At 39.0% G+C, this 21,817-nt stretch overlaps 1 protein-coding gene across 1 annotated transcript in view; it reads left to right on the plus strand.

Annotated features, from left to right (window-relative positions):
- Positions 1-1,551: 1,551 nt before the first annotated feature.
- Positions 1,552-21,817, plus strand: part of EDC3 (enhancer of mRNA decapping 3) — a 51,987-nt gene continuing 31,721 nt past the window's right edge. The window contains exons 1-3 of the mRNA XM_008569639.1: positions 1,552-1,595; positions 16,023-16,204; positions 18,948-19,267. Of these exons, the coding sequence (XP_008567861.1) occupies positions 16,041-16,204; positions 18,948-19,267 (484 nt within the window). The 5' untranslated portion in view covers positions 1,552-1,595; positions 16,023-16,040. The remainder of the gene's footprint in view (positions 1,596-16,022; positions 16,205-18,947; positions 19,268-21,817) is intronic.

The following is a 21,817-nucleotide window of genomic DNA, read 5'->3' on the forward strand; positions in this document are numbered from 1 at the left end:
AACTTTCCTCCTGGGGAGATCCCAGACGAGGGGACCTGAAACCTCAGAGAGTAGCTGGAAACCCAAGAGGTATGTCCTAAAACCCCAGCCCAGGGAAACTGAGCACCTCCTGTATCACTAGGGATAGAAGAATGGAAACACAGTTTAGAGAAAAGAGTGTTCCCCTTCCCAATTCTGAATGTGTTTGCTGAACCTGTAGGCCAAACGAGAAACTCAGTAATGCTTCAAAGCATTAAAAGACTCAAAAGACTGGGTGATTGAACCTTACATGAGGTCAAAGTTCATAAAGCGAGACAGCATAATTCACTAAGCAAGAGTGATTTTTTAGGGCAGACAGTGGAATTAAGGCAGCTATTGACCTCTTTTCAAAGGTTTAATGGCTGACCAGTTGGGACTTCAGATATGACTTTAGCGTCCCAGTTTGAGCTTTGGCGATAGACTTTGTAGAAGTTATTACAACAATTCCTTCTTTCACTCAAAAAAACACTTATATTAGCACCTACTATGTGGCAGGCGCTATGCAAGGTGATGGGGATGTGAATGACCTCGGGCTGCAGCAGTACTTGCAGCAGAGAACAACCTCATGATGATAGGATGGTTCTCGTGTCAGTTTACAAAACCATTTGGTTCCTTAGCTGCTAAAGAAGCTGGAAAAAAAAAAGGTATAGCAAGGATTCAACCTTGAGTCTGATACATTGTTGGGAGGGAGGGGGGAGAGGGAGGAGGGAGGGGGGTTTCGGTAATGGGCCACAATAATCAACCTCATTGTATATCGACAAAATAAAATTAAGGAAAATAAATAAATAATAAATAAAATAAAATAAAATAAATAATAATAAACTAATACAACCAAGATTCTTAAAATGTCAAGGGAAGGAGAGTGTCACATTCCTTTGTACCGTGTACCGGGGAGAGGACAGCAGTAGAGCACAGACTGGCTGATTCTAACTCCAAAATGGGCTGAAGCTGATAAAACTCTGAAGATCAAGCACTGAGGGAATTTCTTGTTTCCTTTAATCCGTAGGCGAATTGGCCTACTTATTGAATCCCACAGCTGTGATTTAGCAAGGACGGGGTCACAAGTCACCAGGTCCCCCGAAAGTACTCCGCCCTAGCTCGGCGAAGGACTTTCGTGGGGCCTGGTGACTTGGAACTTGGGAGACAGGAGGGGAAGAGGGAGCTTTTCGTCGAGTCTGCCAGAGAGGGAGGGATTTCTCCAGGCACCGGGGCCAGGGAGTAGGGAAGCAGGACTTCAATTCCCGCCAAGACTCCATCGGGTATAAGTAGGCGGGGCGCGCAAAGTGGTAGCTGTAGCGCGTTTCTGGAAGGGAGCAGATCGGCCACCGTCGCATTCGCTCTCTCTCTCAAATTGCCCTGGCGTCCCGCCCCTAAATTGTCTGCCCTTCGGGTTTCCAAGGTGTCGCGCCGGAAGTGACCTCACGACGGTGGCGTGGAGACGCGGGGGCGCTTCCGGCGGCGGCGGCCGCGGTAGCTGTGGGGGCGGGTGCTGAGAACCCCCCCTCCGTGGGTCTACTCGTGTTGCCCGGTGGGCTTCGTGTGGTGCGTGGAGGAGGCCCAGGCCAGACGGCGCGGAGGTGGGAGCGAGGGGAGGCAGCTGGTTTGTGGGTGCTCGTGGGAGGGGCTTCCAGGGTTGCCAGTTGGGTTTGCTTTTAGACTACAGGGTTGCAGGCCTTGTAGACCTTTACAGAGGCGGACACGACCTGGGGGGCCGCATCGGGTGCGCAGGGGGCCAGCTTTAGCGGTGGCTCCAGGAGTTTGGTTTGAGGTGGGAGGCCGAGGATAGCGAGATTTTAAATAGTCTGGGGATTGTGGGAGGCATTAGCTGCCTGAGCCTCTTAGTCCAGCCTTGTTGGTGGCTACTGCAGCTCGCTCGCTCACTCATTGCTCCATGCCTCAGTTTCCTTTTGCACAATGAGGTAGGGTGGCAGAATCGAGCGCGAGTGTCATATCCATAACTGATAGCTTGAGGACAGAGATGAACTGGGGTGTGGGAGGAGAGGGTGTCTGAGAAATTGATACCTGTCAGGGAACAGGTTCTTCTGAATTCAGGAACCTTCGCTTTATTCATTCATTTCTGCTCTTGTCTGCGGTTCTTATTATCAGTACCCTTGGTGTGATATTCATTGTATCCATAATTGACTTATTGAGTGGTTAAAGTGTTTTGGTGTGTGGGAGGCATAGTCCTTGGCTTGGTTGGTTAATCTGCCAATTGCAGAGCTAGGAGTCTTCTTATCAGTTCTCTGTTGTATTTCCAGATGAGGAATTCGCGACTCAGAATGGTATTTTTTTCTCTTTCCTAGCCACAGACTAAACTACAGTCTGCTGTCACCAAAACATAAATGACTGTCTCTGAGCAGTTTAGTAGTTCAACTGGAAACTTCAGATGTATCTTTTTTTTTTTTTTTTTCTGAATGGCAGATTACATTTACCAGCACAAAATTCCTATTTGTTGGTTTCTCAGTATGAAGTGAAATGGTTGCAAAGAACATGACTTGATTACCAAGAATTTTTTGGTGGAGCCTCCTTGTGGGGGTAGGTCTGTGGGGTTAGAAAAGTATCTCAAACTGTTTTGACCTGTGATCTACAGGTAGAAACATTTCATATCATGACTTAACCTGCAGAGCGTGGCGCGCGCACACACACACACGGAAAGTTTACTTACCCTTCCTGTAAGATGATTTTCTCTGACATTTTCCATTTCGTTAAAAGAAAAAAAAAAGTTGGTTGCAACTCACTAAATTGACTTTCACGGCTAATGGGTCATGACGTACAGTCTACTGTTGGAAGACATTAGATTAGAAAATATTTAAGATTCTTCCCATTTCTGAGATTCTGTAGTCAATACAAAATGGAAGATGTGTCGTTTTTCTTTTCTTAGCCAGAGGAGAAGGATTACTAGAGTTTTTCTAAATTCAGCAAAAACAACAGGACAGGACATCCAAATTGGTATCTTAAAGGAGTATAGTAACCATAATGATACTGTGACAGAATTTTAGCAAGGCATTTGTTAAGTCTTTTATGATAACTTAGTGAGATGGGGGAATTTGCCAGACTGTGGTAGAATTAGATGGAGTCATAACTTTGAGCAGCTGTGTCTGGAGAGGTTTGCTTTGAGGACACTACTTACAGCTGAGATTCTGGCGATCTGAACTGGCGCTCCATAACTTTCTGTATACACAATATGTATTTGAAACCTTATCTTGAAGGTATGCTTAACTAATTTGTTGCCTTTATGAAGAGAGAAAGTGTCATCTGATTGAGTGCCAGAATGCTGAAAGATCTCAAGACTTGCCCATTGCTGTTTAATGAAATGGAAGGGGCAAATATAAATGTGAAGAATTCCACTTGGGTCCAAAAAAAATCAACTATACCAGTTATGAGGGTGGAGATGTGACCTAGCAGGGGTTCCTGTAATAAAAAGATAACGCAGTCTCAATCACCATCTGAATCGGTGGTATGGTTAGGCTGTGAGAAGAACTGATGTGACACGAGTTCGTACATTGTATTAGGGAAACAATTAGTAAAATCTAGGTATAGGCTGCGTCATTCATCTTAAAACATTTTTGCTTAAGAGTGTCTAAAAGACTAGGAAATTGATGTAGGTATAGTACTTCAAAAAGTTCATGGAAAGGGCTGGCCCGTGGCTCACTTGGGAGAGTGTGGTGCTGATAACACCAAGGCTGCGGGTTCAGGTCCCTACATAGGGATGGCTGGTTAGCTCACTGGGTGAGCGTGGTACTGACATCACCAAGTCAAGTGTTAAGATCCCCTTTCCAGTCATCCTCTTTAAAAAAAAAAAAAAAAAAAAATTCATGGAAAGATTTGTATTATTTTTTAATTCTATTTTTGCATGAACTGTTTAAAGTACCCTCATAGATCTTATATTCTTTTAAGTTAACATCTGAGACTTTTCATCATAAATTTAAATGATTTAAATGTTTAGTTTTAAATAGTTCAGGATGTAGTCTCTGACATATAAATATCGACCTTTTAAAAATAAAGATAAAATTGTCTAGTTAAAATAGCAATTTGTTTTAAAAACATACAAATAACTTTTTATAAAAAAAAATAAGATGTATATAGCATAGTATATTACCTGATTTTTTTTTTTTTTTTTTTTTTTTTTTTTTTTTTTTTTTTTTTGTCTTTTGTCTTTTTTCCGTGTCCGGCAACGGATCGCACCCCTCAGTGTTGCCCCCGTACCGGACCGGGGACCGGCAACGGGATTGCAAGCCTCGGTGTTGCTCCCGCGCCTCGCTCAGCCAGTGAGCGGGAGCCAGTCTGTACGTGGGATCCGAACCCTCGGACGGGAGCGCCGCCGCGCTTCCCAAGCGGCGCACTATCCAGTGCGCCACCGGGCCGGCCCATATTACCTGATTTTTGATTTATAAGCCAATCTTACATTACTGAAATGGACCCCACTTAGTCATGGTGTATAATACTTTTTATATATTGCTGAATTTAATTTGTTAATGTTTTATTAAGAATTTTTGTATCTATATTCATGATGGATATTGGCCTGAGGTTTCCTTTTCTTATGATGTTTTTGGCCTTAGTATCAGAGTAATACTACCCTCAAAAAATTAGTTGGGAAGATTTCCTTTCTCCTCTCTTTTCTGAAAGAGTTTGTATAGGATTGGTATTATTTCTTTCTCATGTTTTATGTGTTTATCAGTGCAGTCCTCCGAGCCTGGGCTTTTCTTTGCGGGAAGATTTTAAATTACTAATTCATTTTCTTTACTTGATATAGTTCTATTTAGATTTTCTATTGCTTTTTAAGTTAGTTTTGCTAATTTTTATTATTCTGAGAATTTGTCCATTTCTTTTTCTTTTTGAACTTGTAGCCATTTCACTTTTCCCACAGAATTTTATCCTAAGGCAGAGGTCAGCAGACTTTTTTCTGTAAAGGCCAGATGGTAGATTTTGTGAGCCATGTGGTTTCTGTCATTACTGCTCAACTCTCTTATTATGGTGCAAAAACATCCATAGACAGTATGCAAGCAACTAAGCGAAGCAACTAAGCGTAGTTGTGTTCCAATAAAACTTTCTTGGCCGCAAGCCAGATTTGACCCACAGATTGTAGATTTCCAACCCCTGTCCTAAAATAAATTTTATGGTTACGTTTTTTATTGATTATCCAATTATCCATGTAGATCAGATTTATGAAAGAGTAGTATGGAAGTTAATTTCCCTGCTTGCTTATCTTTATTTACTCCTAGCAATATGTGTGTGCCAGTTTGAAGACCAGGACTTCATTTCCAAGATGTGGTAGAGGGAATTCATGCATTTTTGTAGTTTTGTTTGGGTGAGCAGGGAGGTGGCCCTCACAGTATGATGTTCCAGGGCCATTAAGTCCCCTCTGTGACCAATATTCTTTCTGCTGAAAGGAGATATTTGAACTAAAATTTGTTATATGATGGACACTGTATGGCTTATCTCATTTAATCTTAACGATGGTTCTGTGAGATTGTGGTATAATTGGTATAATTCCCATTTTATGATGAGACAATTGAGACTCATATGAGGTAATTTGACCAGGTGATAGTGTTGGTAAGTAAGAAAGTCCAGAAGTGAACCAGGGCTTGTGATATCTTATTTCAGAATTCTATTCTCATTCCCCCATGCTGCCTTTTATGAAAGGTATGGGTATAGTACTAGGACTGTGCTAATTTTTTTTTTCTCTTTTCTTTTTAAAGGTCTTCTGCCATTCCCAAGATTTTGATTCTACAAACACCTTTCCTTTTTTTTTGTGTGTGTGACCGGTAAGGGGATCGCCACCCTTGGCTTGGTGTCGCCCGCACCGCGCTCAGCCAGTGAGCGCACCAGCCAGCCCTATATAGGATCTGAACCTGCAGCGGGAGCGCAGCTGCGCACCCAAGTGCCGCACTCCCCTGCGTGCGCCACGGGGCTGGCCCTACAAACCCCTTTCCTTTTTTTTTGTGTGTGTGACCGGTAAGGGGATCGCCACCCTTGGCTTGGTGTCGCCCGCACCGCGCTCAGCCAGTGAGCGCACCAGCCAGCCCTATATAGGATCTGAACCTGCAGCGGGAGCGCAGCTGCGCACCCAAGTGCCGCACTCCCCTGAGTGCGCCACGGGGCTGGCCCTACAAACACCTTTCCTGATGTGTGGGAAAATACCTAGTTTTTCAGAAATTCATAATTAACCACTCGCTCATCCAAAGCTGTTAATTATAATTGTCTTTAGCAGGCCAAGGGGTTGCTCCTTGAATTTGAATGCTCTGAGCTTTGTCTGATGTGGGAGATGAGATGGAAGTAGGTAGGTCTGTAATTGGCAAGTGGTTTATTTGTAATTTATGGATCATTTTGGCAACTGCTTCAGTTACATAATGGATGAAAGACCTTTTAGGGCTATGTGACTTCGTTATCTAAGGGCTTCTTACAAGATAAATGATACAGCAACATCACATACTTAGTCTGGTGTTTGGTAGTCAGGAAATCGTGATAGTTCACCATTTGACCAAAATAATTTTATAGTTAAAAGTAATGTGGAAAAACCTGATGATCTGACATCTGTGTTCTCTTCCTAGCTACTCAAACAGATTGTTAGGATAGATGTTAGTAGCAGATTGCCAAAATAAGTGTTGGCTAGTTTGTTGCACCAACATTGCATTTTTCCGAAACATCTTGTTAACATTGTTGAGTACTACACAAAACAATTAGTTCTTTTTAGAGGTGGAATTATTTGAAGGATCACTGTCATGAATAGCCTTTTCAGGGAGAATGTACATTTTTTTTATTGTACATCAAATCCTGTCACCAAACTTGTACAAAAGCTAGTAGAGGAATAGATTAATGAGATGAAGGATGTCCCACTAGTATAAGAACAAAGTGATGAATAAGTTAAAGTGTCTTTTCCAGGAAGTGCTAAAGAAATGGAAACAGAAGGAAGACAACTAAGAGCAAATGAACTTTGGTAGCAAGTTATTGAGTGGATAATAGGTCACAAAGTTTCTGAGTTCAGAAGTCATTACAATACTTTAGAAATGATGGAATAATTTATTTGAAGAAAAACCGTATCTATGAAGCAAGAGTACATAAGGAGTATATTTAAGAAAACATCAAAACCACTGCACCCTACCAGTAAAAAGAGACTGACAATACCAGGTGTTGGTGAAGATGTGCAGCAACTGAAACTCACATGTGGCAGGTTATGTAAATGCAGTGGGAGTGTAAAATGGTACAACCACTTTGAAAAACTGGCAGTTTCTAATAAAGCCAAATATATCTACTCTGTGACTTCCCGTGTAATATGCCCAGCTGAAATGGGTACATTTGTCCATCACAAATTTATATTGTTATATAAGAATGGTAATTATTTATAAGTAGAATGCATAAATACATTGAGGTATACTAATATAATAGAATACAGCACAGCTGTGAGAAAAAATGAACTCTTAGTACATGCAACAACATCTCTCAGATACACTATTGAGCAAAAGAAGCCAAACACTTTAAAAAAGAACCTTTATGATTCCATTTATATGAAGTTCAAAAACAGGCTAAACTAATCTTTCATCATAGATGTCAGAATAATGGCTACCTTTAGGGGGACACAATAGAGCCTTTTGGGATGTTGAAAATATTCTGTATCTTGATTTAAGTGGTGGTTACATGGGTGAATTAATATGCAAAAATTCATGGAACTGTACACTTAAAATATGTAGACTTACTCTATATGTTATACCTTGATGGAAAAGTAGAAAAAGGCATCAAAGGTTGATCCCTTTGTAGCTCCTATATATCCTGCTTCAGCTATAGCTCTTTTGACATAGAGGTTTTATCCCTGGAATTAATGAAGCCCCCTTCCTTAGTGTATTTATCTGATGAGGAACCCAGTTGGTTGCACTCTACTTGTTTTAGATTTACTGATTTTAGTAAATAAAAGGTTTTCTTTATAGAATAAACGTATTTGATGAGTTTTGAATAGTGCATTAATGTATTTTAGAGAGGGATAAAAGGAAAGAGCAGTTTTTATACATTTGGTGATTACTTTTTCTTAAAAGTTTCTGTTAATATAGAACTAAATAGAAAAATACATACTTGCCAACTAGCATTCACATTTTCAAGGTGTTAAATTCTGTTCAATTATTATCAACATAATATTAAAGATATGAGTACATGTTGAATGGAGAAGTAAAAGCTTTTTCATATCTGGTTAATTTCTGATGTCTTATTCTTGTTATTACAGCTCTTTATCTTGCATCTATTTAAAATAAGTAACAGTAGGATTATGATGGAATATAAATTATAGGAAAGGAAATTAATGCATTTGTGACATTAGGTAAGCAAAGGGTGATCAGGAAGGGGATTAAAAGCCTAAAGTATGTGTTTTTTGTGCCTTTTTACTATTATGGAAATTGTGTTGGAAATTTACATTACCTCTCAAATTCTTATAGATATGTGGATAATTGTTACATCTCGGTGATAGGTATGTGTAGGTTCATTATGCTATTCTCTCTACATTTGTGTTTGAAATTTTCTATAGTAAAATGTAAAAAAAACAAACAAAAAAAACAACTTATGAGGGAACCTGCTAATACATTGTTTCTTTTGTTTTCTGTTCTATCCGCATAGTTTTGTTATACTTGCTTAGTTAGATTGCTAGAGAACTGCCTAGAGTTTGATTAATCCCTAGAGTTGGGCTTTTTCATTCTTTGTATTTCTGATGGGATATACTCTTTTTACCATGAGAGTATCTTTTTGTTGTTGCTCCTTTATATGCTTTCTTGCCCTTCTTCATTCTTCTAGACTACATTTTATTTAGGTGTATAGCTGAAATTAACATTTGAAAACAAGGGCTTGCCCGTTAGCTCACTGGGAGAGCGTGGTGCTGACAACAAGTCAAGGGTGAAGATCCCCTTAAAGGTCATCTTTAAAAAAAAAAAAAAAAGAATTGAAAACAGCTTGAAATGCTATTTTCTCTCTCTCTCTCTCTCTCTCTCTTTTTTTAATGAAAAACACCAGTGTTTCACTTTGTGCTTATTAACATGTATGTTATATTTATTCATCTCCTAGGTATTTTCCAACTTCCTTCTGTGAGTAGGGAAGTGTTAGATTTCATGTCATATGCATAAGATAAAGTATGTTTTAAAGATACTGTATTTTTAGAATCATTTTCAAGAAGGTCCAATGCATTTAGATATAAATATTTAAATACTCTAGATTTTGAGTGATTAACTTCTGTAACATTTATTATGTCTAAATTCATTCATTGATTGGAAAAATATTTGTTTATTGAATTCCTCTAGCATTCTAGGCACCCTTATTAGCTGAACAAGACAAACAAGGTCCTTTGCCCTAGTCTAGTGGTGTGACACATGAAAGGGCGCACGGACCCGAGCTGATAAGACGACAGGACCCGGGCTGACAGTTCACCAGAGAAGTTCCCCTTTATTCAAGGACTGCGCGTATATTTATAGGGAGCTGCGTTCTGGGTTTTGATAGGGGGTGGACGGGCGGTAGCTGATTGGACGGTGCTGGGCAGGAAGTGAGCCCTGACCTGTGACTGGTTGAGGTTTTTGGCACCAGAGGGCTTTTACTGCGGAGAAGAACCCGGAAGGGCGCCATATTGCCAGGGAGTGCCTTCCCCCTCCCCCTCCACTTGAGTGCCCACGGTGTCCTTACAACACACACAATAGGAACAAACAAATAAGGTAATTCATTTTGAAATCATGACAGAAGTTGAGGTGTTAGAGAGTGATGATGAGTGGCCACATTAGATTGGAATAAATCTAATGAATTTAGATTGGTAGCCGGGGAAGTCCTCTGAGGTAGTAACATTTTAGCAGATACTGGAAAGATAAGGTAAAACTATCCATTCGTAGAGCTGGGAAAAGAGTGTTCTGGGAATACCTGGTGCATCGTTCTGTAAGAACAAGCTTGATGTGTTTGAGGAACAGTGAGAAGGCCATTGTGTAGAGAATAATGGGAGGGGACTGTCTTGATTTCTATACCTTTATAGTAAATCTTGAAATATGATAGTGTAAAACATTTTGTTTTTTGTTTTTCACAATTGTTTTGGCTATTCTAAGTACTTCGCATTTCCATATACACTTTAGAATCATTTTTCAATTTCTCTAAAAAGGCCAGCTGGGATTTTGGTTGATACTTGTATTCAATCCATAGGTCAATATGAGAGAATTGACAAAATTAAGTTCTTCAATCTGTAAATGTGATAAATTTCTCCATTTGTTTAGGTCTTTACTTTTTCTCAGCAGTCTTTTATGGCTTTCTTTATAGAATTGCTGTAAAATTTTCATTAGATTTATTCCTGAGTATTTTATGTTTTTTAATACTACTACATGTTATTTTAAAATTTCATTTTTTAGTTTGTTGCTATTATATAGAATATAGTTGGTGTTTCTCCACCGAGCATGTGTCCTGTGACTTTGCTAAATTCCTTTTACTAGTTCTAGTAGGATTTTTGTGTGTGTGCATTTTTTAGGACTTTCTACATATACAGTCAATCGTGTGTTGCAAATAAAGACAGTTTTACTTCTTCCTTTCCAATATTTATGCTTTTTATTTCTTTTTCTTGTTTTATTGCACTTAATAGGACCTATATATATATATAAAATGTTGAATGGAAGTACAAGTGGTGAGAGTGGACATCCTTGCCTCATCCTCAGTCTTAGGGGGAAAGCATTCATTATTTTACCACTAAGTATGATTTATTTTGTTAATGTGATAGAAGACATTAATTTTTTTAATTGCACTTTTTATTTTGAGATAGTTGTAGATTCACATGCTGTTGTAAGAAATAATACAGAGAGATAGAGTACACTCTACTCAGTTTCCCCCATTGGTAACATCTTGCAAAACTATAGTACAATATCTCTACCAGGATATTGACATCAGTATAGTCAAGATGCAGAGCATTTCCATTACCACAGAGATCCTTATGTGCACTTTTAAAGTGATAACTACTTCCTTTTCACTCCCACTCCTTCCTTATCCCCTGGAACCACTAAATGTGTACTCCATTTCTATAGCTTTGTTATTTTAACAGTGTTACACAAATAGAATCATACAGAATGTAACCTTTCGGAGTTGGCTTTTTTCACTTCTTTTCCCATGGTATTTATGTACCACAGTACCATCGAAGGTCATCTGGATTGTTTCCAGTTTACAGCTATTATGAGTAACCTGATATAAACATTTGTGTATAGGTTTTTTTGTGTGTGAATTTAAGCTTTTCTCTGGGATAAGTGACCAAGAGTGCAGTTATTCAGTCATATAGTAGTTGCATGCTTAGATTTTTTTTTTTATAAACTGGTAAATTGTTTTCCAGAGTAGCTGCTCCATGTAATATTCCCACTAGTAATGTTATGAGTGATCCAGTTTTTCTACATCCTTGCTAGCATGCAATATTGTCGCTATTTTTTATTTTAGCTGTTTTTAAAGTTATGTAGTGATATCTCATTGTGGTTTTAATTTGTATTTCTCTAATAGTTCATGATGTTGAACAACTTTTTATGTGTTTGCCATCTGTATAATACTTTTTGGTAAAATGTCTTTTCATGACTTTTGCCTGATTTTTGATGGATCAGTTTGTTTTTTACGGTTAAGTTTTGAGAGTTCTTTATATATTCTAGATAATAGTCATTTGTCTTTGTCAGATATGTGGTTTGCAAATATTTTCTCCCAGTTGGTAGCCTGTCTTTTTTATCCTTTTAACAAGTCTTTTGCAGAATAAAAGTTTTTAATTTTCGAGCAGTTCGGTTGATCAGTTTTTTTCTTATGGATCATGCTTTTTCTCAATTGTTCTGTTAAAGTAAAATGATTTAAAAATTGATTGATTTTGAAAATATCAAACCAACCTTGCATTCCAGGATAAATACCTAAATAATCATGATATATTATATTTCTAAAATTTATCGGCGGATTTGATTTGTTAATATTTTGTTGAGGGTTTTTGGTCTATATTTGTACAGGACATTGATCTTTATTTTTTCCTTTTCTCTTATAATGCTTTTTTGGGGAGGCTTTCTGGGTTAAAAACAAAAAACTCAGTTTCTCTCACTATACTCTTACAACATGCTTCTGACACTAGATGTGTGGAGATTACTCCCCACCAGCATGCAGTCAGTTCTGGAGTGGACTCCAGCTGGGTGTCCTCCAATTCAATTCTGACGCTGTCTGCCTGGAGATAGCACCAGATCCCACAGGTTGAGGACTCAGTACCGTGAGACTGCCCCTAACTAAAGATGCCAGTTGCAAGTCCCATGTTGTTTTACCTGTGCTGCTGACTGACTAGCTATAAATCAGAGTTTCCACGACCCCCTCCTTGCGTTCAATTAATTTGCTAGAGTGGCTCACAGAACTCAGGGAAACGCTTAGTTTACCTTATAATTAAGGATATTACAAAGGATACAGGTGAAGAAATGTATAGGGGAAGGGGCGTGGAGCTTCCATGCTCTTCCCAGGCGCACCACTCTCCGGTTACCTCCTACACATGTTCTGCTATCCAGAAGCTCCCTGAACCCTATCTTTTTGGATTTTTATGGAAGTTTCATTGTGTAGGCATGATTGAAGCACAGACAACCATGTAGAAATGTGATTGGACAAAAAGGGTACGATCTGATACTAATAGACCAAGTGGGGAAACCCAGCAAGGCCTGTTTGTACAGATTCTTCTTGGCCTCTCTGTGTAGCGTTTATTGCTCTGGGTACAATGCAGGACCCCTTCTGATTTTTTTTATGGTCAGCTCCATGAGAGAAAGGCGGGAGAAGATTAGAATTCTGGCTTGGGGAGAAAAAGGAGCAGGTAAAAGGAGGGCAGGAGAAGGTCAGAGAGTAGTCACTTAGGAAATATCAAGGGCTATGGGAGTTATAAGCCAGGAACTGTGGATGAAGACCAATGTATATATATCATAATATCACATTACGATTATGCTGGCCTTGTTGAACACTTTGGGAAGTGTTTCATTCTGTTGTATTTTCTAAAAGTCCATATGATTTTGGCATTACTTCTTCCTTAAATGTTTGGTGAAATTAAACAGTAAAGCCATGTTGGCTTGGAGTTTTTTGTTTTGTTTTGTTTTTGGTGGGAAGGTTTTAAGTTACATATTCAGTATGTGTTTTCTTTCAAATAGACTTTTTTTTTTTTTGTCCTTTTTTGAGACCGGCCGCACTGCGCTCAGCCAGTGAGCGCTGTGAGTGCACCGGTCATCCCTATATAGGATCCGAACCCACGGCGGGAGCGCTGCTGCGCTCCCAGCACCGCACTCTCCCGAGTGCGCCACGGGCTCTGCCCCAAATAGACTATTTTTTAGAGTAGTTTTAGGTTTGGGGCAAAATTTGGCAGAATGTAGAGAGTTCCCATATATTCCCACCTCCCTCAAGGCACTTCCACTCTCAATATTTCACACCAGAGTGGTACATTTGTTACAATTGATGAACTTATGTTGATGCATCATTATCATCCAGAGTCAGTAGTTTATATTAGGGTTCACTCTTGGTGTTGTACATTCTATGGGTTTTGAAATGACAGGTATCCACCATTGTAGAAAATCACGCAGAAGAGTTTCACTCCCCTAAAAATTCTCTGTGCTCCACCTATTCATCCCTCCTCTCCTAATCCCTGGCAACCATTGATCCTCTTACTATCTCCATAGTTTGCCTTTTCCAAAATGTCATATAGTTGTCATATTTTCAGATTGGTTTCTTTCACTTAGTAATATTTAAGGTTCCTCATGTCTTTTCTTTATCTCTTTCTCTCTTTCTCTCTTTGGCAGCTGGCTGGTACGGGGATCTGCACCCGTTACCTTGGTATTACCAGCACCATGCTCTCCCAAGTGAGCTAACTGGCCAGCTCCCTCATGTCTTTTCATGTCTTGATAGCTCTTTTCTTTTTAGCACTGAGTAACACTCCATTGCCTGTATATATCACAGTTTACTCATTCACCTACTGAAGGACATCTTGGTTGCTTCCAAGTTTTGGCAGTTATGAATAAAGCTACTATAAACATCCATGTGCAGGTTCTTGTGTTGATGTAAGTTTTCAGTTCATTTAGGTGAGTACCAAGGAGTGCAGTTGCTGGATCATATGGTATATTTAGTTTTGTAAGAAACTGCCAAATTGTCTTTCAGAGTGGCTGTATCATTTTGCATTTCTACCAGCAGTGAATGCAGGTTTCTGTTGCTCCACATCCTCATCAGCTTTTGGTGTTGGTAAGAGTTTTGGATCTTGGCCATTGTAATGGGTGTGTAGTAGCATCTCATTGTTGTGTTAATTTGCATTTCCCTAATAACATGTGATATGGAGCATCTTTTCATATGGCCACTTGTTATGTGTGTATCTTCTTTGGTGAGGTGTCTGTTCAAGTCTTATGCCCATTTTTTAATTGGGTTGTTTGTTTTCATATTGTTGAGTTTTAAGAGTTCTTTGTATATTTTGGATAACAGTCCTTTGTATATTTTGGATAACAGTCCTTTATCAGATATGTCTCTTGCAAATATTTTCTCCCAACCTGTGGTTTGTCTCATTCTCTTGACAAATTCAGTTTTGAAAATAGACATAGAACATCCAGATTTTCCATTTCTTGTATCAGTTTTGATAACTTTTGTCTTTCAAAGAATTTGTTCATTTTATCTAAGTTGTCAAACTTACTGGCATATAGTTATCTTTTTAATGTCTGTGATGTTCCCTTTTTCATTCCTAATATTGTTAATATGTTTTATCTTTTTTCTTGATTAGTTAAGGGTTTATCAACTTTATTAATATTTTCAAAGAGCTAGTTTTTGGTTTTGTTTATTTTTCTTAATTGTTTCTGATTTCATTGATTTCTGCTATTTCCTTTCTATTAACTTTGTGTTAATTTGCTCTTTTTCCCTAGCTTCTTAAGATGGAAGCTTAGATCATTGGTTTTAAACCTTTCTTTTCTAATATAAGCATTTAAAGCTACAAATGTCCCCATTTGAAGCTATAAATGTCCCCACTGTTTTAAGCACATCCCACAAATGCCGATATGTTGTATTGTCATTATCATTGAGTTTGTACTATTTTCTAACTTTTGTTTTCTTCTTTGACCCATAGGTTATTTTAAAATGTCTTGTTTAGGGCCGGCCCGGTGGCGCACTGCTACAGTGCACCGCTTGGGAAGCGCGGCGGCGCTCCCGCCGAGGGTTCGGATCCCACATACAGACCGGCCGCTCACTGGCTGAACGAGGTGCGGGAGCAACACCGAGGGTTGCGATCCCGTAGCCGGTCCCGGTCCGGTACGGGCGCGACACTGAGGGTTGCGATCCGTTGCCGGTCACGAAAAAAGACAAAAAGGAAAAAAAAATGTCTTGTTTAATTTCCAAATATTTGGGAATATTCTAAATGTCTTACCATTATCAATTTTAAATTTAATTCTGTTGTGGATAGAGAATATGCTTTGTGTGATTTCAGTTCTTTGAAATTTATTCATACTTGTTTAAGGCCCAGCATATGATGGTGAACATTCCGTGTAGATTTGGAAAGAATGTATATTCTGTAGTTGTTAGGTGTAGTGTCCTATAATGTCTTCAGTTGGCTCTTTTTATGAAATAATTTTGTCCAGAATTTATTGTTATCATCAGCAAGAGGGTTAATCTGCTGTGAGCTACTGTGGCATTACCAATATTTTTATATATGTATTATTTCTTGGCAACATATTCTCTTTGAAAGTACTTTGATGATAGATTTATTAAAATACAATATACAGGTTATAGTTTGTATGATTTGATGTTTGGTAAATATCTTTATCCAATGCACATGCTTCAAAGCAATTACAGGATCTTTATATATATTAAATGATATTGCTTGTGTATTAAAATGAATACTACTACTGAAAGAAGTTTTAATTTGTTGTTATTCTTTATTACCTCAGTTAAAGATGTGGCAGAATATGTATTATTATTAAGTAACGCTTGGTACAGAGCTTAACATAATATTTCTGAATTTGATTAAAGATTTGTCTGTTTAAGGTACACTAAATGGTTCCTTCTCTTCACAGTGATTTCACATCTGAAACATGGCTGCGGACTGGCTAGGCAGTATTGTGTCCATCAACTGTGGAGATAGCTTGGGTGTCTATCAGGGAAGAGTGTCAGCAGTGGATCAGGTCAGTCAAACCATTTCTCTCACCCGGCCTTTCCACAATGGAGTGAAGTGTCTTGTTCCAGAAGTCACCTTCAGGTGAGTGTTCTGACTCATTCTTCCAGTCCAGCCTGGTGGTCTGCAGAGCTTGAGCCTAGGTCTCATTGCCAGTATTCTCTTGCATAGAGCTATTTTTGAGAAGAGACTTATCAAGTGTGAGATTTTGTAGTCTTAAGTCTTACATTCCAGCTGCTGTTCTCAGCAGAGACTTTGTGTTGTAATTAGCTTTCAGCTAATGATCCAGGGTTTGTGAAACCTTTTTCTTATTTCTGTTAAGCATGCAATATTATATTATTTAAATAGGTCAAGTTCAGAATAACCTCTCCTTTTTTTCTTTTGTAGTTTCAGATTTTCTTTCTCAGTTTTGTATTATTTGTGCTTTCTCACATCTAAGGACCTTATTAATTTTTTCTCCTGCATAAATGTGTCTCTCTTTGTAGATTTGTATTATAATTTACCCCCAGAAGCACACTCTAGCCAATAACTAAAATCCTTAGTTACAGGATAGTCTTTTTCTTAGTATTTGCCAACATATCTCAAGTTCATTTGTGTCTTCACATTCCCTTTTTTACCAGTTTGGCAGATAGCTTCTTATTTTTATGTACAAAAAAAGAAAAAAGAGTCTGTTGGGTAAGAGCTTCCTTGATTTTCTGAACAATTCCCTCTGTACACATAACCATACATAACCTTTTCTGTGAGTATACCCATACTCATTGCTTACCTTCACTGCAGTCTCAGTAGAAGTACCCCTTGTGTTCGGGGCTAACCTTATCGTGTATGCTTTAGATGCTGTCTCTTTCTACCTCTTTTGAGACCTTATTCATCTCTTTTGTGTCTTCAGTTTCAGCCTTTATATTGCTTCTTTCCTCTTTGCATTCCAACATTCTCATGTCTTCCCCATATTAAAAACACCTCTCTTCCTCCAACCTTGCTTTTGCCACTAAGTATCGTCCTTTCATTTCCTTTTCCTTTATACCAACAACGCTTTTCAGAGCAAAATAGTCTGTCTTCACCTCCTTTTGTGGCTTTATTCTCTAGTCCCTCCTTACCCCATCATTATTATCTTTTTTCTAACTTTATCATCTTGCTGAATTAGCTCTTGCCAATGTTTCAAATGATGTAATTGCCAAGTTCAGTGGCAGTGTCTCAATTCTAATCTTATGTGAATGACTGTAACTTTTGAATTGCCCATTTCTCTTAGTTTCTCTGTCACCTGTTTGGGTTTTCTTTCCAGTGTATTTCATGCATTCTTCCATTCCTTTACATCTTATTTTGTTTTTAGCTTTTGTTTCTTCTGCTCACCTCTTAAGATTGGTTTACTCAAGTTCTAGCTTTGGTTCTTTTCTCAGTCTGTATTCTCTAGACAATCTCATGTGTACCTTCTTATACATTTAATTTAGGCACATTGTATGAGCTCCAGACACTTTAACTATTTATTGGTCATTGCCATTGGATATCCCATGGAATATTTTAAATTCAGGATTTTCAGAGCTGAACTCATTAAGTTTACCTGCAGATTTATTCTTCCAGAGGTCTACCCATTAACACCCTTTACCCAAGTTAGAAACTTAGGAATCATAATAAACTCTTCTTTCTCTTTAAGCCTTAACATATTCACTTAGTCACCAAATCCTGTGGATTCTAAATGTCTCTTGGTACGTTCTCCCTTTTCCCTTTTCATTGTCAGTTGCCCAGTTCATCCCCTTACTTCTTGCTTGGTCTCCTAACTAGGTGCCCTGACTCTGGTTTCTCCACATTTTGTACAGTCACCAGAAAAATCTGTTGTGATCATGATCTGGCCCTTGGTTACCTCTGCAGCCTTACTTTCTGATGGCCCTGCACAAGCATCCTTCCCTTTAGTAATGTTATAACATTTGCAGTTCCTCACATGGACAGCATTTTCCATGTTTCTCAATCTCTGAGCCTCTGCCTGAAATGCCCTTCTCCCTCTTACCATCCTCTACTTGGCATAGCTAACTCTTATTGGCCACCCCCCTGCCCCATCCAGCCCCGACTTAAGTATTGCATTCACCTCCAGCAAATTAACTTAGATGTTTTGCTTTTGGGTTCTTCAGTCCCCTGTATATACCTCTGTCATAGTATTTAAAACCGTTGCTTGATTCTGTACTTGTCTTTTTTTCTGACCATGCTGTGAGTTCCTTGTGGGCATATATTGGTTTTCTTCTGTATTTATCCTGTTCCTAGCACAGGACTTACAACATTATAAGTAAGTACCCTATGTATGCCTGTTTAATGAGCAAGTGAGTGAATGAATGAAAAAAGCCATTAAATATTCTGAAAATCTCAGATGATAATATGGTTTTTTTATTAACAGTAGTCTTTTTTTTTTTTCCTTTTTGTCTTTTTTATTGACCGGCAACGGGATCGCAACCCTTGGTGTCACGCCCACACCGGGGACCGGCAATGGGATCTCAACCCTCGGTGTTGCGCCCTCACCACGCTCAGCCAGTGAGCGGGAACCGGTCTCCACATGGGATCCGAACCCTCAGCGGGAGCGCCACGGCGCTCCCAAGCGGCGCACTCTCCAGTGCGCCACTGGGCCGGCCCAACAGTAGTCTTTTTTTAAAGGCCACTGCTGTGTCAGTTGAATGTTGGTGGCTGATCCCTGTCTTTAAGTGCTCTGCCATCTTTCCTAGTTTTTGCCTCTGATAACTCATTGAAATGCAGTTCTGCAAAGGGGGAGCTATTAGCTATTGATCCCATTTTCATCATTCTTATCACTGTTACAATATTGAGACTTGTATTCTTTTGTGTATTTCAGGGCAGGTGACATTACGGAATTAAAAATTCTGGAGATACCAGGTCCTGGAGACAACCAACATTTTGGAGACCTTCATCAGACAGAAGTAGGCCCCTGTGGTGTTGGGTACCAAGTGGGTATCAATCAGAATGGCACAGGCAAGTTGGTCAAGAAGCCAACCTCTTCCAGCAGTGCCCCTCAGAACATCCCTAAGAGGACAGATGTGAAGAGCCAAGATGTTGCTGTTTCCCCCCAGCAGCAACAGTGTTCAAAGAGCTATGTGGACAGGCACATGGAATCCTTGAGTCAGTCCAAAAGTTTCCGTCGTCGGCACAACTCTTGTAAGTAGGGTCAAGTTGATATTTCACCTTAACCTGATGTTTCAGTGCTATAAGCTCTCTCTCTCTGTTGGTTTTTTTGTTTGTTTGTTTGTTTGTTTTGTTTATTTTGGCAGCTGGCGGGTACAGGGGATCCGAACCCTTGACCTTGGTATTACAACACTGCTCTAACCGACTGAGCTAACTGGGCAGTCAGGGTTGTAAGCTCATTCCCTGCTGCTCTGTAAACAACGCCTTTATTACTCTAATAAAAATGGATGCTGGCAGAGCCTTACAAAAATATAGCATGGTTCTCTTAATCCAGGGCTAATTCCGCAAGACGTGAAGGGAAAGGAAATAAGCTATTAGAGATGCATGTGAACTTCCTGCCCTCTCCCACCACTTCATTTCCTTCAGGAAAAGTCAGTGATCTGCTCAGAGTTCATTGAGACTGACAGTGATGTTGTTTTAAATCCGGTAACCGATGGTGATAGTGATGTCTAAATTGAACCTGCACTTGGGTAGTTCCAGAGGATTTTTTTTATTGTGATTTGTCTCCCATCTTCAGTTAGAGGAGAGGAGAGGACTAGCCATCTCTGTGATCTTTCATTTTCTGATAGACAGTTTTAAATTTGCTGTACTTACTGTCCCTACTGCTACATCAGGGAGAGCATGCACTGGTATGTGTTGCTGCCCAGTTTTGTTTGGTGCTAACAAATTGTTTAATACCATTTGCTGATTATAGAACAGATTCTAGTGAATACCATTTGCTAATTCACTAGAATCTGTTATGCTCTTTAACATTATGCTCTGAAATAATACTTTAAATAGTAAAATAATACTATAAATAGCTCCTTAAATGAATATGAATCATCTTTTAAAAAATTACAGTCACCACTGTCCTGGGGTGAGGAGTCTTAGCTAAAAATACAAACATCATGATTTCCTTGGCAAGCCCTTTGCTGCACAATAGAATTGCCTCAGTAGCTTTTAAAATAGGATCCTATTTGGGCTTTATCACAGACCAACTGAATTAGAATCTGGGTAGGTCCCAGGTATGAGTAGTTAAAAAAAAAAAAAAATCTCCCCAGGTGATTCTAATGGGCAGTCAGGACAGAGAAACACAGCTAAAGTGAGTAGAGTGTCTAAGCTTACTGATAGGTCTTTTTTGAGACTGCTTCATACCCCTTACCCTGATTCCAGGCCTATGAGGCCACGCTCTGATACTTGGCTTCCCATGTGACATACTCGGAGAGAGAAAGAAAATGCATTGATTTGATGTGAGTGTTCTGGTCTGTTTTGCAAATTAAATTGGCTTGCAAATAATACTTTCTTCTTGCAAATTAATATATGGACTTCTGGTTTATGCATCAAAAAAAAAATTACACTCATGTGCCACGTAACGATGATTTAGTCAGTGAGAGACTGCATATTCAACAGTGGCCCCAGAAGATTATAATGGAACTGAAAAATTGCTACCACCTAGAGACATTGTAGCCTTTGTAATGTAGTAGCACAACACATTACTTACATGTTCATGGTGATGGTAGTATACACTAACCTACTGTAGTGCCAGTCATATAAAAGTATGCCACATACAATTATGTACAGTACATAACACTTGATAATAAACAGCTGTTACTGGTGTATGTATCTACTATTCTTTTTTATTGTTATTTTAAAGTGTCCTCCTTCTACTTATTTTTTTAACTTTTTTTTGGTGGCTCGCTGATAAAGGGTCCGAACCCTTGACCTTGGTGTTATAACATGGCACTCTAACCAAGTGAACTTACCAGCCAGCCCTTCCTTCTTATTAAAGAAAAAAAAAAAACAAAAAACTGTAAAATAGCCTGAGGCAGGTCCTTCAGGAAGTATTCCAGAAGAAGGCATCACTATCATAGGAAATGACAGCTCCATGTGTGTTATTGCCCCCGAAGAATTGCCAGTGGAGGTAGAAGACAGTGATATTGATGATCCTGACCCTGTGTAGGCCTAGGCAAATGTATGTGTGTGTCTTAGTTTTTAACAAAAAGTTTAAAAGTTTAAAAATAATTTTTTTAAATAGAAAAAAGCTTATAGAATAAGGATGTAAAGAAAAAATATTTTTTTACAGCTGTGCAATGTGTTTTAAGTTAAGTGTTATTGCAAAAGAGTCAGAAAGTTAAAATTTAAGTTTGTAAAGTTACAGTAAGCTAAGGTTAATTATTAAAGAAAGAAAAATGTTTATAAATTTAGTGTAGGCTAAGTGTACATACAGTGTTTATGAAGTCTACAGTAGTGTACAGTAATATTCTAGGCTTTCACCTCACTCACCGGCTCACCCAGCAATTTCCAGTCCTGCAAGCTCCATTCATGATAAGTACCCTATACAGGTATACTATTTTTTATCTTTTTTTTTTTTTTTTTAAAGATGACCGGTAAGGGGATCTTAACCCTTGACTTGGTGTTGTCAGCACCACATTCACCCAATGAGCTAACTGGCCATCCCTATATGGGATCTGAACCTATGGCCTTGGTGTTATCAGTACCGCACTCTCCCGAGTAAGCCAGGGGCCGGCCCCCTATTTTTTATCT

Source organism: Galeopterus variegatus, unplaced genomic scaffold (assembly GCF_000696425.1).
Source record: "Galeopterus variegatus unplaced genomic scaffold, G_variegatus-3.0.2 Scaffold522, whole genome shotgun sequence".
Taxonomy (NCBI): domain Eukaryota; kingdom Metazoa; phylum Chordata; class Mammalia; order Dermoptera; family Cynocephalidae; genus Galeopterus; species Galeopterus variegatus.